Raw genomic sequence first — 16,945 nt, forward strand, 5'->3', positions numbered from 1 at the left:
TGTGAGATGTGCAGCCACGTTAATGCTGTTTGAGCAAAGAAAATGTTGTGGGAGAAGGGCTTCAGAGGAAATCAACCAACACAAGTAAACAAAGAGATTAATCATAACATTTTAAAAGCATCTTAGTGTTGCTTTTGTATTTATCTTTGGAAAACGTATATAAATATTTAGAATATGCAAATATATTAACAGTTGCTTCGTGAAACTGACACTTTGAAAATGTATCAAATTTATTCTCTAGAAAATAGGATTATAACTTACCAGAAAATGACAGGATGTGTGCACTTCTGTTTGAAGCTTTATTTTAAAACACTACTCTCATCCTTCACCTGAAATGTTGTGCCTTACGACACTATTCTTTATAGAAAAGCTTCTAGGTTTTTCAGGGGCTGAATTTCTTGATGGAATTAAAACAGATGCTATACTATACCCCAACTAACTGTCAGGGTTCACTGCGGCAAGTAAAGTGGAAGAGCTTAGAAAGGAGCCCCCAAGTACACACTTAAGTTGAAAAAAAAAAAGTCTCCAGACATTGAATAAGAACATTCTAACATACAGTTTTATTTTAAAATTCCAAGTACTCCTTTGAGTATCTGAATGAATCACAAGTTGTTTGCTGTGGAAGCAGCAACATTTTTATTTTGTTATTTTCTAAGACGGAAATACAAAATTAACAAAAGAAGATACCCAACCCAGCAGTAAGTCAACATGAAAACACTGAGTATCGATAACCCCTGTGAAACCACACGCAGGCGGTAGAGTGAGGTGTGGCCACACTCAGGAGACTTCCTGAGCAGAAAGAGCTGATAAAGCCTCCGGCATCTGCACCATGTCTGAACTGCTTGTGGCAATTCGAAAGTCAACAGCTTGATAAAAGGTTCATCGTCATCTACCCAGTGAAGTGAAAACAATTAGAAAAGGTTGAAGGTCATCCACATGTCCATCACAAAACAGGGAATAAATGTTTGTTTTTTTTGTTTTTGTTTTTTGTTTTTGAAACATCAGTTTAAAAGAATAGCTACTGGAGCGTGTGAAGATGCAGAGAATCTTCACAGGAAAACAAGCCATAAAAGGTGAGTGTCATCGGTGTCCAGCGATGGGACAGTATAGGATGGGAATTGACTCAGACTGGTGCTGGACTCCATGGGCAGATGTGTTCCATGAGAAAGGGCTCAAGGGACCTCTGCGCAGTTTTGAATTTTGCAGCTCCTGATAAGAGCTGCAGGGGGAGACGTCTGTAGAACTGGCTGGAAGATAAGGCTTGCTGAGTGCCCTTCAGCTTGAGAACTGGGCTTCGGCCACCCCAACTTGAAAATGAACTGGCAGTGAATCCTCAAGGCGGCTTCCTTCCCTGTGGCTATAAAAATTCTGTGGTGGGGCATGAGAACTTTTCACAGAGAATTTGTGGGTTTTCAGTTTTTTGGTTTTTGTTTTGTTTTGAAAATTCACTTTGAAATGAGAAGGCGGCGGCTCCACAGTCAGCTGCCAGCCATGTTGTTTTACCAAAACCTTAGAATAAAGCAGAAAACAACTAAGACACCGGCGAAGGTGCGCACACCCTCCTTACTTGTGGCTTTTCCTTCCACACTCATAGCCCCCTTCAGACAGCTGCCAACTGGAAAACAAAACAAAACAAAACAAACCCAAAAAACAAAAACAAAAAAAACAACAAAAAATTCCAGAAATATTCAACTCGCCCTCTTACAGTGCTGTCTGTTGAGTAGCATGTCCAGACTACTTACAGTCCTGATAACTGCTTTGGCCAGTGTATCCATACTGTGTATGCTACCCGTCCATCTGTCACATAGGAGCTGCCCAAGTACTGTGAGCTTTATTTCATTCAATAATGCCTCAAAGTGTTAAAGTTGTGACACTGAAATTTAGATATGTTAACGACAAGCTGTAAAGGGCTTACCAAGTTAAACTACGGAAGTTCTCCACTTACTAAGGGGGAAATAGTCTGCTGAATTTGTCACAGTGAGAACAAATTTGTTCGTGAAACTGAGAGGAAGAACAAGGAAACTTAGTGATAGCTTTGCTGAGGCTCCTCAGGCACCCCCAGTTCAAGCCACAGGATAGAAGTGTTGAGTTAAGGTGGAAAAGAAACATAACAACAGAGTTTGGAATTCTCAGTGGTTTCAGGTATCCACTGGGCATCCTGAAACTATAACCTCTGTGATGAGGGTTACTGTATACCTTTCCTGTTTGTACAAAGGTCCAAGCAAACCAAAGCATCTTTACTAGTTCGGACAGCACAACAAGCCACGTACTTCCTCAGGCTGCCCTTGACCTCGTTGTTCCGAAGACTGTAAATGAGGGGGTTCAGCATGGGGGTGACAATAGTATAAAAGGCCGATACGACCTTATCGTGGGTAGCTGACCTGGACGATGTGGGCCTCATGTAGATGAAAATGGCAGCTCCGTAGAAGAGGCCCACTACGGCCAAGTGCGAGGAGCAGGTGGCAAAGGCCTTCTTGCGGGCCTCTGTGGACCGCATGCGCAGGACAGCAGCCAAGATGAGACCGTACGACACCAGGATGAGGCAGAGGGGCACCAGAAGCATCAACACACAGCAGACGTACATGAAAATCTCAAAGGCAGCTGTGTTACCACAAGCCAGGCGCAACAGCACAGGGGCCTCACAGAAGAAGTGGTCGATCTCATTCCGGCGGCAGAACCGGAAGCTCAGGGTGGCAGCAGCCTGCATGGCTCCGTCAGCTGCTCCCAGGAGCCAAGACGCCAAGGTCAGTCTCAAGCACAAACGCCAGCTCATGAGAACTGGATAGCGCAGTGGGTGGCAGATGGCCACATAGCGGTCATAGGACATGGCCGCCAGGAGGAAGCACTCGCCACCACCCAGTGTCAGAAGGAAAAAGATCTGGAAGCCACAGCCAGCAACGGAGATGGACTTCTTGCCCATTAAATAGGCAGCTGCCATTTGCGGCACTATGGTGAAGACCTGCATCAGGTCCATGAGGGAGAGCTGGCTCAGGAGAGCGTACATGGGTGCGTGAAGCCGGCGGTCCTGGTGGATGAGGAGAAGCAGGAGGCCATTGCCTGCCACGGAGTTGAGGGCCACGGCCAGAACCAGCACGAAGAGGACCAGGTGGGCTCTGGTGTGGTTAAAGAGTCCTAGGAGAATGAACCCCGCGGTGGCGTTCCCCTTGTCCATGATGCACAGCAGAGGCGACACTGCAAATGGAGGGACAGAAGAGAGTCTTGTCATCAGTGACGGTGTGTGAACTACACAAGCCGAGAAGGTTGCCAGTGGGAGAGGGTGAAACCCACTTCAAATCCCTCATCCGTGTTTGCAAAATGGTTAGTGGTCACCAAACTGACATCAGCCTGTTCTCATTTCCAAGGCTGACCCGACAAACATCTCACCAGAACAGTGAATTAATTGGCCTAGTGAAGCAAAATTCTCTGTAAGCGTCAAGTGACTTTTGACTTTCCGTTACCTGATATCCACATAAATGGTTGAGAACGATTTGTGTATTTGTCATTTATATTTTCATGCACATTATATTTTGCACAATTGAGTCTTAGGTTCTTAATTAAATTAAGTAGGTATTTGTTAATACAATTTAGGGGCTTGTTAATGTAGATAACACATTTATAACATATCAGAATTTTTGTTTATTTATTGGGACAAGGTCTCATGTATCTGGGGCTGGCCTCGATTTTGCTATATAGTAGAAAATGACCTAGAAACTTCTGAGCTTACTGGCTCCTCCTCCTGAGGGCTGAGGTTACAGGCATATATCACCATATCTGGTTTGTGTGATGCTGATGGTTGAACACAGGGCTTTGTGTATGGCAGGTAAAAACTATCTAATAAACCACAGCCCTGGCTCATCAATGTTTTTTTAGAACACCAAGTTCACATGACTCCCTCTAACACTGAATAATAAAGATCTTGCCAAACAAAAGGGTGTTTTCTCTTAGATCTAGAGACAGAAAAGACACAATCTGTGGCTAGAGGATAGGCTTTCCCTGGGATGGGAGTTCACTAGGTTCTGTTTATAAAAGTTCACACTTCAAGTAGCAATGGCCTTCTTTCCACAGCTGCAATGCTAAATGCACACTTTCAGGAACTGTTCCAAAGTATCTTTCCATCTCAGACAGCCTCCCCCCTTCACAATCACACAAACTCACCATTTAGTGGAGAACTCAGAGACACTAGGCCTAACTCCAGAGAAAGACAGAGTGAGAAATTAAAAAAAAAAAAAAGATTCCTGCTTCCGAGACTTTATATCTTTACTTCCGTTTCAATCTATGACTTGATGGTGCCATGACTGTTTGGACGTCCACAGCCACAAAGATGTGGATACTAATTCGTTTTCAAGGATGTTGTCTAGTTCAAGTGGCTAGAGGCAGTCTGAATCTTCCGGGCTTACCCCGTGTCTCTCCTCAGGTAAAATCATCACCATGGCTGGAACAATCTCGCCACGTCTTGCTCAGCTCCTGTTCAAGTCCCTGAGTGTTTTAGTTGGCTGTTTGAAAGTTAAATTTCTAAAAACTATTTTAACCAAAAAAAATCTGAGCACAAGGGTCTTTCCTGAGACTGCTATTCCAACCAAGGACTATGCGTGGAGATAACCTAAGACCCCTGCACAGATGTAGCCCATGGCAGTTCAGTATCCAAGTGGGTTCCATTGCAATAGGAACAGGGACTGTCTCTGACATGAACTGATTGGCCTGATCTTTAATTACCTCCCCCTGAGGGGGAAGCAGCATTACCAGAAGAAGACAACGCAGCCACTCCTGATGAGACCTAATTGACTAGGACCAGAAGGAAGGAAAAGAAGTCTTCTCCTATCAGTGGACTTGGGGAGGAGCATGCATGCAGAAGGTGGAGGAAGGGAGGGATTGGAACGGGAGGAGGGAGGGAACGGGGGGGGTATACAAAGTGAATAAAGTGTAATTAATAAAGAAAAAATAAATTAAAAAAAGAAAAAAACTATTTTATATTTTGAAAGTTCCTTTGAAAGTATGTTCTCTCTGCTCAGCTCATGGTTCGCCCACATTTCCTTAGCTCTATCGAATATTTCTCACTCCAGAGGCTACATGGGACCATGGCTACTGCTGTCAGTATATCATGTTGTGGAAGACTTAGAACCTCCCTGACTCATTTTTTCCTACCATTCCAATCTCTCATTATTGAAGATTGGAGTTTGTGTCATTTGGCCACCGGAGGATAGAACTACATTTCTTTTTGTTCTTTTGGAATTGTCTTTTGTTTCCTTTATTTTATTTATTTTTTTAATATAATTTTTATTTATTGCAATTTGACTGAAGAACTACATTTCTTTTTTTTTTTCTTTTAGAGTTACATTTTTTAACTACGTTCTGCACCCACAGTAACTGTTTTATGTACACAGTCACTATGGTGTCACTAGAATCCACCTTCTAAACTCTCTTACTGCCTCCAGCTGAGAACTGAGCACTCACTAACCCAGACGCCTCATTCTTTTTGCCCACAGCTGCTGGCAGCCACAATCCTCTCTTCCTCACTTGCGACACTGGGAAGCTTGGGCATTCACCCAGCATCTGAGTATTTGTGACTTACCTGTTTGTGGCCAGTGCCAAAGGCCTTTTGCTCCCTTTGCGGATTGCATGTGCACTAATTTAGTGAGATGCTTGACAAAAAGTGTTGGAGTTTGTATCTTGATAAATAAGATACCACACAAAACAGCAATGGTGAGCCTTTGTTTAAAACATGCAAATTCACACGTATATACCTTCATGTGTTTTCAGAAAATCAGCTCAACGGCTACCCCCACCTCAACATTTAAAAACAACAACAACACATTTTCTGTTTTGTTCTATTTATGCAATGCCGAGGACTAAATATAGGGTCTCACACATGCTTGTCAAGCTCTCTACCACTGATTTATATACCAAGTCCTAGAAAATATATATTGTGAAATTTCTACTTATATTTAGGTAATCGTAAAGTTTGAAATGATTTTCTCAGCTTTTTGTGGAGATAGGTGATTATGTGTACATTTTAAAGGTGAAATAAATGATTAAAAGAGACCAGTCATTATGAATCTAATTGTGTGGTCAACTTATTTTTGTTAAAATTATTACCTCTATCTATACAGATGAGACAAGTTACTGCTAATTAAGAAGTTTATAAATCTTCACAGAGTAGACTATTGGGTAAATTTATAAAAACCTGACCATGGAAGTGACTCATGGTTCAAACTGGTTCTGAAGAATTAGCTCATTTGGGTAACATGCTAAATGCATTATTGGGGAATGAGATCTCCAGCTTGACCAGTGTGGGAATGGGGAAATGTTTCACCCTGAAAAAAAAAAAAAACAAAACAAGGGCTTCCTTTTACTCTCTTTGCTTGTGTCCATTGATGTAGACATCCTCTTGTCACATTTTCAGTTTTTTCCCCCTTAGAATGGCATGAACAAGGTGACATCTTTACTTAAAATTGCACTCATATCTTTCACATTTGGAATCACAGGCAGACATAGATACTTTCTTTTTCTTCTTACAAAACCCTTTTGAGAAACCACAAACAAGTCAGAATATATGATTTCCTTTCCACATTTCTTCCCCAAATGCATTGTTAATATGTAATTTTAAAAGTCTAAATTTCAGGATACTGAAATGAAAATCAATTTGCATGTGAAAATTAAGGTACTAACAGAGAAGTTGTTAATATTGATACAGTTATGAGATTTTTAAAAAAAGATTAACCAAGTGTCAGCACCCACTTGCACACATTTTAATTCATCAGGTACCAAGACATTCAACAAGGGAGACCTTCTTTGTAAAATGTCCAGAGTGGTAGGACTAGATTTTCTGTAGCCAAGGATTCCTTGTTCTTCCAGCCTCCAGCTCCCTAGTTCTGGGATTTGGATTGTATTTTCTAGAGTTAAATTTCACAAACAAATAATCAGATATGAAGAGGTTGGCATGACCTACCTATGAGAGTCAAAACTGGTGCCCAGCAGGTAGAGCTGCACCTTCAATGATGCATCTGGATGTCTGTTCTAGCCTGTTCCTCCTCCTCCCTTATATCAGCGCCTGGGTGGAACTGTTATGAGGATGGGCTCACTGCCAGCCTGGTGCAAACACTGTCCTATTAATACCCCAGAGCTGCCTGGTGATAGTTCAGTTGCCAGAAGTGTTTGTTGTGCGGTGAAAGTTTTAAAATACTCAGGAGATAGTGAGCTTTCTACCTGTCTCATAAAGTCATGAATCATGGAGATGACAGACAATCACTCAACACACACACACACACACACACACACACACACACACACACACACACAAAAGTAAATAAATGTCTTTGGAAGGGGATTGTGATTTCAAGTGTATGAATCAGAAAGTCACGTGATTCTGGTGTCCAGTGATTCTGGCACTTTCCTGAAAGGCTTCAGCATATAGGAAGATTAAACTGTCTGCCATTCAGACCGGCACAACTGTCAAACAGCAACTGAAATTAAATGAAGCCTGTGGAGGGAGTTAGCTGTAGGTTTGTTGTTGTTGTTCTTGGACTCAATTTGAGACAATTAAGGTGTCATAGGCACCTGTAAGAGACTGTTTTATTTTGGTTTTATATTTACATGTTTGTGTCTGCATAGCAAAATATAACAACAACAACAGTGATAAAATCTCCAAGCTCTATTCACATTGATGACGCCTTACAGGTTGAAAAATATCATGAATGTATTTCATGATAATTGGCCACTTGATTTTAATGTTTTCTGACCCTGGGCACCCTGGGAGCTTGGATCCATGCTCTGCAACTTCTGAATTAGACAACTGCCATATAGAAACCCCAGATTCTACAGCTGGAAACAGAAAACTGGAAACAAAACAAAAGCTGTTTATCACGAATTACGTGTTAGGTAAACAGACCTAGTTAAAAAAAAAAAGTCAGATAATTTGGTGAACTGAGATTCCCATTTAATTTTATTTAAAGGAAAGTACAGATTTTTACATTATTTCTCATTTATTTACTTATTTAAAGAAACATTAGCTTCATTAGTCATGTATCTCAGGGTGGCTTAATAGCAAACCATTAAACTAGTGTATGCCAGGTTCATGGGACCCTCAGAGACCACCAGGAGATGACTCAATGCAATTGCAAGAGAGCTTTATTACGAGAGCAATCGAACTCGGGACCCAAGTCTCTCTGACGCAGCAGTAGAGAAGTGGGACCCCGAGCTCTGAGTGAACAGGATTTTTAAAGGGAAAGTCTGTGAGCCGGGGGTTTCCATGGCAGCAAGCAGGGGGGCACAAGCCTTGGTGTTACAGAATTGGGTGAAGTTTAGCAGGGCGGGGTGACCTTTTCTGAGGCACATAATCACAATGGCTAAGGCATATAATCACAATGGCTATTTTTCTAAACCATATCTGAAACATTGGGGAGAATTTTCCCACCTGATTCTCAACCGATTCCCATTGATTATTGCCAGGGAGTTTGTCTCTATTTTCTATGAAGCATTTATTCTGTTATATTTCCTGTTGCTAGGAGAGTTAACTTTGTTTTCTGCCAGGTGTACATTCTGTGATATTTCCTGGTACCCGAATTCAGTTCCCAGTCAAGATCTTTATTTCAAAATGGAGTTATATTCAGGCTATCTTAAGCTCTTCACTAGCTTAGTAGCAGAGACTAGCCTTGAACTCCTGATCCTCCCACCCGCAAGTGCTGGGATTGCAGGGACTTCTATACTAGCACCACAGTAGGTTTATATGTTGCTGGAAGCATTCTACCAACTGAGCTGCACCCCAGCTCTTTGCATATGTTTCCTTCATCACGTGTGGACCTTCATCAAAGTGGCAAATCTTCCTTGGATTTATGGTGGATTGAATGGGTATGCTCTAAATTTAAAACCACAATACCGTATTTTCTGGAAAAGAAAAACCAACAAAACCCTCCAGGCTCCACGTAAGTAAAGTGGGGTACCATGGACATTCAGTGTAGAAGTTTTCCACAGGACGGGGTGTAAAGCCTTTGTCCCTAACAAATCTTATGTCCTGTTCATTTCTGGCCACTGCTGTGCTGGGGGAATTAGGGGCCATCAAATGATGTCACCCTGTCAAGTGCTGACACTGTTGCATGACTGAATCAATCCCTGAGAGAGTCTATGGGGTTCAAGAATGACTAGACACTTTGAGTCCAGCAAGAGAAAGAACAGGGCTCAGAAGCTCTGGGGAGCTGAAAGTGCACCCCAGGTGGGTATCTGGCCGAGGACCCCTAAGGACCACATGACTAAGGCGCTGCTGGGATTTCTGGAGAATGCACAGGCAGGGACGGGCAACCAGGGAGTTGACTGAAAGACCTGTCATGGTCAACACCTAAAGAAGAATTAAGCAGAATTAAGCAAAGTGTGAAAAAGGAACAGTGATGCCCCAGGCTAAACCTTCCAAACTCCTGAGAGAATTTTGGGCTACGGGATAGGCCCTGAGAGTCTTGCAGTGGCCACACTCTTCTGTGTTAGGCTCACTGTGTGGACACTGGCCGTGATTTGCTCCCGGGAATGGACCATAACCTTAGTCTTCACAGTTTTCCTTAACAAGAAAAATACCTTGAGAGGGACTCAGATAAGAACTGCTGGATTCCAGAATCCTAGACAGCTCTGGAGCAGGACTTTAAGTTCTGAAGGCAAAGACATGCAGCATGGGAGAAAACTTGATACTGCTTACAAGCCACTTCCGTAGGACATGGAGGTGGGTGCTTTATTAGGGCACACAGAAGGCAGGTAACAAAAGCCAACAGTCCACCAAAATAGAGGGATTCCTGCCAGCACCAGCGCCAGAGAAAGGTTGGAAGCGGTTTGGTTTACACACCACTAAGAGCATGGAAGGCCCTGAATTCAGTATTCAGATGTTAAAGATGCAGGAGAGGAAGGTTTCCCACACTGGGGGCAGGAAGGATGTGTAAAAAGGATTAGATCTGCCCCATGTCAGCTCAGATTCTGCTGCCAATTCCTCTCATGAGATCCAAGGATGTGGCTCACCCAGTGGGACTTTGTTTTGTTAAATGCTGCAAGTCCCTTGGTAGAAAAACTGGCACAAAGCAAACATATATACAAATTGTAGACCCTCCCTTAAAACAAACAAACAAACAAACAAACAAACTTGTCTGTCTTTCATATGACAAGCTGTAAAGCTGACAGTTGGCTCAAAGCAGCCAACAAGGTAATGGATTGTGATGTTTGCCCCTGTGGGGGTGCCTAGATTGTCTATTTTCCTTCCTATCCTTTTGTCCCTCTTCTGTCCATTAATTCACCTGTAATTGGTATCTCCCTCCTTCTGCAAAGCCATGGCAGGATACCGTATCCTGGGTACCAAATAAGGAATGGTATTGATTCTTCAGTGTTGTACAACAGGGAAGTCTAAATTCAAGGGTCCCACACCTATCAGGGGCCTGCTTCTGTATCACCAGATGGTGGAAGGTGGAAGGACAAGAAAAGACAAGAGGAAGCTGGCAATGAAAGTTCTTGGAATATACTGAACCTTCGAGATGAGCTGTTTGACAGTTCAGTGACTGTGGAGGGATTAGAATGTTGCAAGTCCAGAACCAAATTACCTTCAGCAATCTTTAGTCTTCATCTATATATGACCTAACTTACCAGTGACTGTTAAGCAAATTCTCAGAGATAAGCAGAACACTAGCTTCCAACAGCCAAAGGGCCAAGAATGCTGTCAGATGGCGCACGAGCCTGAACCTGAGATATTCCAGTTACGCTGTAACCTGCCTACTTGCCGTCTCCCCTAAATGTGTTTGAAAAGTGTCTTGGTCGCTAAATGTTCTTTATTCTGTTATTGTAAAAACCTCATGAGACTGGCATCATGATGGAACATGGCATTTGGTGTAAACCTAAATCTGGAGGGGCCATGGGCCAGAATAAACTTTCTCTTACTCCTTTCAGCGAGCTGTGTGTTTTGTTTTGTTTATAAGGGAAAGGGCACAATCATTATTATTTCATCTTATTATTTGCGACGGGGCCTTACGTAATCTAGGCTGCCCTCAGACTTAGGATTTTCCTGCATCGGTTTTCCAAGGGCTTGGTCACAGGTGTTTGTCAGCATGCTTTGAGCCAACTTACACTTTCATAATGTCATGAATGCCCTTCCGTCACCAGAGTGGAGCTCTGAGGCCTACCCACTTCTTAAAGATCTCACCTTTAAACACTTCTAACATGGAAGTTTGAAATTTTCATTATGCTTACATCATTTTGTAGTTAGTCATATTTGTTTTCTTGTTAAAGGTGTTAAATATAGCTGTAAATTTTAAGCTGTAAGTCCTTTCTGCTCATCTCCTTTGTAAGTATTTTTAAAATTGCAAATAGTCTTGGTCTCCAAAACATTTTGACATATGCTTTATGCAAATGTCTTATGTGCAACAATTCTTATTGGGTGTGTATTTTATTTAATAATTTACTTCATAATAACAATAAATTAGACACTACTTTTTGAAAAATTGTTATCCATTTATTCCTCTTCTCTTGACAGTGTACATCATAAAACAAAAACTGAGTAACACAATTAAAATCTAGCTAACCAGACCTGCGTCACTGGCTCTCATCTCTAAAACATGGAAGCTAGCACAAGGGACCCCAGCAGAACAAGTTAAATTTAAAAGTGATTTTCCAAATGCTTTTGTAAAAAACAGACTATAAAATGGCAAAGGAGCATCACAGAACTTAACACAACACAGAAGAGTGAGTTCAGCGGAACTGAGAAGCTGAGTTTTTGAGTGAGGAGTGCCTAACTCGAGTGGAGCTGGTTTGGCAAATTTCCCTCAGGACGTTTATCACAGCGTCTGCTGCAGCCACTTCCTCAAGGCCGCTTTGACCTCCTGATTCCTCACACTGTATATGAGGGGGTTCAGCACCGGCGTGAGGATGGTGTAGAAGGCAGACACCACTTTGTCGCCCACCCCCGGCTGGTGGGACTTGGGCTTCATGTAGATGAAAATGATGGCCCCGTAGAACAGCCCCACCACAGCCAGATGTGAAGAGCAGGTGGCAAAGGCTTTCTTCCGGGCTGCGGAGGATCGCATGCGGAGCACCGCGGCCAGGATGAGCGAGTAGGAAGCCAGGACGAGGGACAGCGGGATCAGGAGCATCAGGACGCAGCAGATGTACATGAAAAACTCAAAGGCTTTGGTGTCGGCGCAGGCGAGGCGCACCACGGAAGGTGCCTCGCAGAAGAAGTGGTTGATTGTGCGAGAGCGGCAGAAGGGGAAACTCAGGATGGTGCCCGCCTGCATCAGCCCATCAGCGGCTCCCAGGAGCCAGGAACCCAAGGTCAGGTACGCACACAGCTTGGGGCTCATGAGGACGTGGTAGCGCAGGGGATAACATATGGCCACATAGCGGTCATAGGACATGGCTGCCAGGAGGAAGCACTCGCCCCCTGCCAAGGTGAGGAACAAGAAGATCTGGGAGCCACAGCCTGCAGGGGAGATGGATCTCCTGCTCATCAGGTAGTTGGCTGCCATCTTGGGGATGATGGTGGAGACCAGCATCATGTCCATGAGGGAGAGCTGGCTGAGAAGGAAGTACATGGGCGTGTGGAGCCTGGGGTCCCTGCAGATGAGAAGGATCATGAGGGTGTTGCCCATCAGGGAGGTGGTGAAGATTACTAACACCGCAGAAAACAGGAACAGGTGGGCTTGTGTGTAGCTGAAGAGCCCTAGAAGAATGAAGTCCACCCCTGAGGCGTTACTGGGAGTCTCCATGGTTCTGTTCAAACCTAGAAGACACGAGGACGCTTGCTTTTTATTTTTATATTTTTGAAGATAGGCTGCCCTGGACTACCTCTGTAGATCAGGATGGCCTCAGACTCACAGAGGTCCGCCTGCCTCTGCCTCCAGAAAGCTCGGATTAAAGGCATGGCCACTATGCTTGGTCTGACAAAGATTTTTTTTCCAACCAAATGACAGAATATTTCAATTTAGTGGGATACTTTTTCTTCCCCTATAACTTGAAGCTGAAGTTATGGATCAGAAGGTCTGAGGACTTGATGCACAAGCTTGACTTTGGGTCTCAGAATCTACTTAAAAACTAGATGTGGTCCTCATGTGTAGCTCTGTGAGGGGCAGGGACAGGAGGATTCCTAGGGCCCCCTGCCTGTCAGCCTAGCCCCCCAAATGCAAGAACATGTTTCAGGGAGAGGCTCTGCCTCAAAGAAATAAGACAGAGACTGACCACACTCATCTGGCCCGCCAGTGAACCCATACATGAGTGTGTATCACACACACACACACACACACACACACACACACACACACACACACTTCCACTCCCTAGCCTGTTTGCCTTAACTGTTCATTGTCCACAAACATATAGAATAGTCTGCTTCCTCAGAATGTGTTTACCCCACACTTATCTTAATCATGGCATAAGGAAGCATTGCTGTGTGATTTCAGTTTCCTGCCGTTTGGCATTTCTCAGTTAAAAGAGTCTTTCATTCTTATAAATTTGTGAATGCTGCCATGACCTGACCCTTGATCTTTGCACATTCCTGTATATAGTTGTACTTAAAGCAGCTCCATATGAAAAGAAGGCAAAATCCCTGCCATCACACTTTACCATGAAGGGAACCCACACGGCTGAATTTCTCTATTCCATGTGTGAGGCGCTGCTGTCCTGTAGCAATGCAATGATCACGGATGTTCCACGCCTCAGTACAACGCCTCGCACTGTGGTGATTTCTTTCCTGATGGGAAGGACCGCTGCTCCATGTAGATTTCTTTCCACACTAACTACCTTTATCTAGTACATTCTCAAAAGCGATACTAAATTTTATCAGATATTCCTAAAGGAGGCTGACGATTTCATGAAGACACAGAAGTAGGGAAACAGAAACTGTGTTCCAGACCTTCGCACTTATAGAGATCCTGTGTTCTTAAAAAGGCAGACAGTTTGCTTTTGTGCAAATGAGTGTCACACAAGGTCATTCGGATTTCCAGTGTCTCTCACAACATGCAGAGCAGCACCTCACCGAGTCCTGGTGAGTGGGGCTCTCTCCTCAGCATCTCTAGCATCTGTCTCTTTCCAGGGAAGATCTGTTTAGGTGAAGAAGCCTCAGGGCTTTCTTCTCTGTCTGCAGGAGCTCCATCGTCTCCTTCCGAACTCAAGTTGCCAAAGAGCAGCAGACCAATGATTGCCAAGGGCTTCTGCTCAAGTTTGAGCCATAATCCTTACGTGAGAGTCATTTTCCAGTTTTCCTCTAGCTTGACTGGAATGAAGAGATAAGCTTGTGAGCGGGCATTACATGTTGTGTAAATTCCAACAGTTCTAAGCGGAATGTGTAACCTGCCAACATGTTGATGTTCTGTTTGTAAAAATGGCGTCCACTGTGATATAATATTAAACATATAAGGATGCTATATTAATTAAATATATAAGAACACATATATTCATATATATATATATATATATGTTGGTGACTTTTAATTACTGATCTTATTCTGTATGGACATGTCATACCATGACCAGGAACACCTGTGTTATTCGTATTGGGTTGCTAGTGGGATCCGTGCCCTTTACTTGTAACAATAATAGTTATTCGTAGAACAGCGAGGACATTATTGCTCTTAACTAACATGTATCTTATGTGGAGGCGGAAGCTCTCAGCTCCCCAACCTCTGGGCTCACCTGAAAACTGCATTTGAAATTTTGTTCTTGCTGGGTGTGGTGGCACATACCTTTAACTCCGGCAATCAGAGGCAGAGATAGCTGGGATTTCTGAGGTTGAGGCCAGTCCAGTCTACATAGTGAGTCCCAGGACAGCAAGGATTACACAGTGAGACCCTGTTTAAAAAAAAAGAAAGAAAGAAAAAGAAAACCTTATTTTCCTGTTTTCTATTTTAAAAATTTCTTATGAATTTTGCGACTATGTATAGTGGTTTATCATAGTTATACATGTTTCATATATCTTCAACCTATTTCACACATTTCAAATTATTTTATTGCATCATTTTAAACCTATTAGATGTCTTTGGAATGTTTGTATGTTACTGTTTCTCATATGTTGGACTGTGTTTCACCAGTGCAGTACTGGGAAGGCTAGTAGTTTTTAATACATGAATACATGAATTTACAATCATTGTAAATTTGATATTTCCTGTGTTTTAGCATTGCAAATACACTGTGACACACATGAGACACTCCTTGATACACACACAGAGACACAGACACATACATACACACACACAGACATGGACACTCAGACACACATCCACATATAGACATAGACATATACACACAGAAAGACACATATAGACATGGACACAGACATATACACATAGACACACTCACAGACACATAGACACAGACACAAACACAGACATAGACATGGATATGAGAAAGAAAAATATTATAAAATAACTTAAAAATATTTTTCCAGGGCTAGTAATGAAGCTCTGTGGTGGAGTGTTTGCCTTTCATATGTGAAATCTTGAGTTTGGTTTCCATAACCACAAAAAACTATTACAATTATCTGAGAATAGTTGTTTCATATTTGAATCCAACAAGGCTAAAAATCATGAGCCCAGGGGGCCCTGCAGAGACTGATACACCAACCAAGGACCATGCATGCACCTAGAGCTCCTGCTCACATGTAGCCAATCGCAGCTCAGTCTCCATGTGGCTTCCCGAGAAAGGGGAGCAGGGACTGCCTCTGTCATGAACTTGATATCCTGCTCTTTGATTGCACTTGCCCCTGGCAATTCGGTCTTCCCAGGCCACAGAGGAAATGGATCCGGGCAGTCCTGATGAGACTTGATAAGCTAGTGGCAGATGGCAGAGGAGGAAAACTCCCCTTTCAGTGGACTAGGGGAAGGGGATAGGAGGAAAAAGGGAGAGAGGGTAGGACTGGGGGGAGGTGAAGGAGGGAGCTTCAGTATAATGAATAAATTGTAAACAAAAGAAAAGAAAAAAGAGAAAGAAAAGATGTATTTACTTCAGAACTAACTTGCAATTGAAATTTTCTTATGAGTGAATAAAATAAAGATGTTTTCAGTGTCTCTTTGGACTCTCATGTCACTCTTGTTTATGGATTTCCTCTAACTATAGAGCCGTCTGACATGACTGTAGCTAATCTCATCACACTGATGTTTCAGAGTTTATAATTAGTATTTAGGAAAATTTTTCCTACACCTTCACTAAATTATCATTTTCTAAAAGTCAACAAGATGTTTACATGTTACAGAACTCTTATTCATGCTTGAAAATTCTTAAGTCATTTTAAGTTTAGAGGTAGTCAGGTAACAAACAAAATCTTATAATGAGCCATTTCATGCCAAAGATATTTTCTCAGGTGAATATAATAATGTGATTTCAAAGAATAAAATGCAAGCTAAATTTGGAGACTAAAATAATTGCCATTTTTGTACCATCTACACCAAAACAGAATAATTTCTGCTCTCATTTATTGACTTAATCAAAAAAGAAAAAATATAATAATAAACTATTGAATTCCTAGGCTAAATGAAATGATGAACTTTCATGTGATTGATAAATTGAATTCAGATAGGGTCTGCCCTGAGTAGGGGTAATATAAGGCTGTTTTGCTACCAATAATATGCTTTTGCAAAATGGAAATGAGGGATAATTGACTTGACATACCTATTTTTGAGACAAGGCCTTGCTATGTAGCTCAGGCTGTCCTGAACCTTGCAGTTCTGCTGCCTCAGCTTCCTGAGTACTGAGATGGAAAAAGGCATTAGATCATTGTTTTTTTAATTCCGAAATAAATGGAAACTATATAAGATTATCACAGTAGTGCTGCTTTATTCAAGGGAAACCAGCATTGTGTGTGTGTGTGTGTGTGTGTGTGTGTTTGTTTAAATGACATGAAAACCCAGTTGTGGTACATTCTAAGGACTTTACCATCCAGTCAGGAGTCATGTGCATCAATGGTCTTGTTCATGTGCCTGCAGACTGCACATCTGGAGTGCAT

General features: G+C 42.5%; 2 protein-coding genes and 1 long non-coding RNA gene across 3 annotated transcripts; all 3 read right to left on the reverse strand.

Annotated features, from left to right (window-relative positions):
* Positions 1-2,185: 2,185 nt before the first annotated feature.
* Positions 2,186-3,172, reverse strand: LOC129666722 (olfactory receptor 2T8-like). The gene has a single exon (XM_055593954.1). The coding sequence runs from the start codon at positions 3,170-3,172 to the stop codon at positions 2,186-2,188; it is 987 nt and encodes a 328-aa protein (XP_055449929.1).
* An 8,560-nt stretch (positions 3,173-11,732) lies between these two features.
* Positions 11,733-13,618, reverse strand: LOC129666940 (olfactory receptor 2T33-like). Its single transcript, XM_055594320.1, has 2 exons — positions 13,573-13,618; positions 11,733-12,733 (listed from the first exon to the last, which is right to left on the reverse strand). Exon 2 carries the CDS (start codon positions 12,717-12,719, stop codon positions 11,790-11,792), a length of 930 nt encoding a protein of 309 aa, XP_055450295.1. The 5' UTR covers positions 12,720-12,733; positions 13,573-13,618; the 3' UTR covers positions 11,733-11,789.
* Positions 13,619-13,904: 286 nt separating this feature from the next.
* LOC129666803 (uncharacterized) lies at positions 13,905-16,670 on the reverse strand. The gene is made up of 3 exons (XR_008718654.1): positions 16,612-16,670; positions 14,691-14,796; positions 13,905-14,221 (listed from the first exon to the last, which is right to left on the reverse strand). It is a non-coding gene; the product is annotated as an uncharacterized LOC129666803 (long non-coding RNA).
* Between the last annotated feature and the right edge of the window lie 275 nt (positions 16,671-16,945).

The sequence above is a fragment of the Psammomys obesus genome, unplaced genomic scaffold (genome assembly GCF_907164565.1).
Source record: "Psammomys obesus unplaced genomic scaffold, mPsaObe1.curated_primary_1811, whole genome shotgun sequence".
Classification (NCBI taxonomy): domain Eukaryota; kingdom Metazoa; phylum Chordata; class Mammalia; order Rodentia; family Muridae; genus Psammomys; species Psammomys obesus.

Excerpts from the sequence above, each read along its gene's own strand:
- LOC129666722 (XM_055593954.1), bottom strand. The coding sequence starts at position 3,172 with ATGGACAAGGGGAACGCCACCGCGGGGTTCATTCTCCTAGGACTCTTT.
- LOC129666940 (XM_055594320.1), bottom strand. The coding sequence starts at position 12,719 with ATGGAGACTCCCAGTAACGCCTCAGGGGTGGACTTCATTCTTCTAGGG.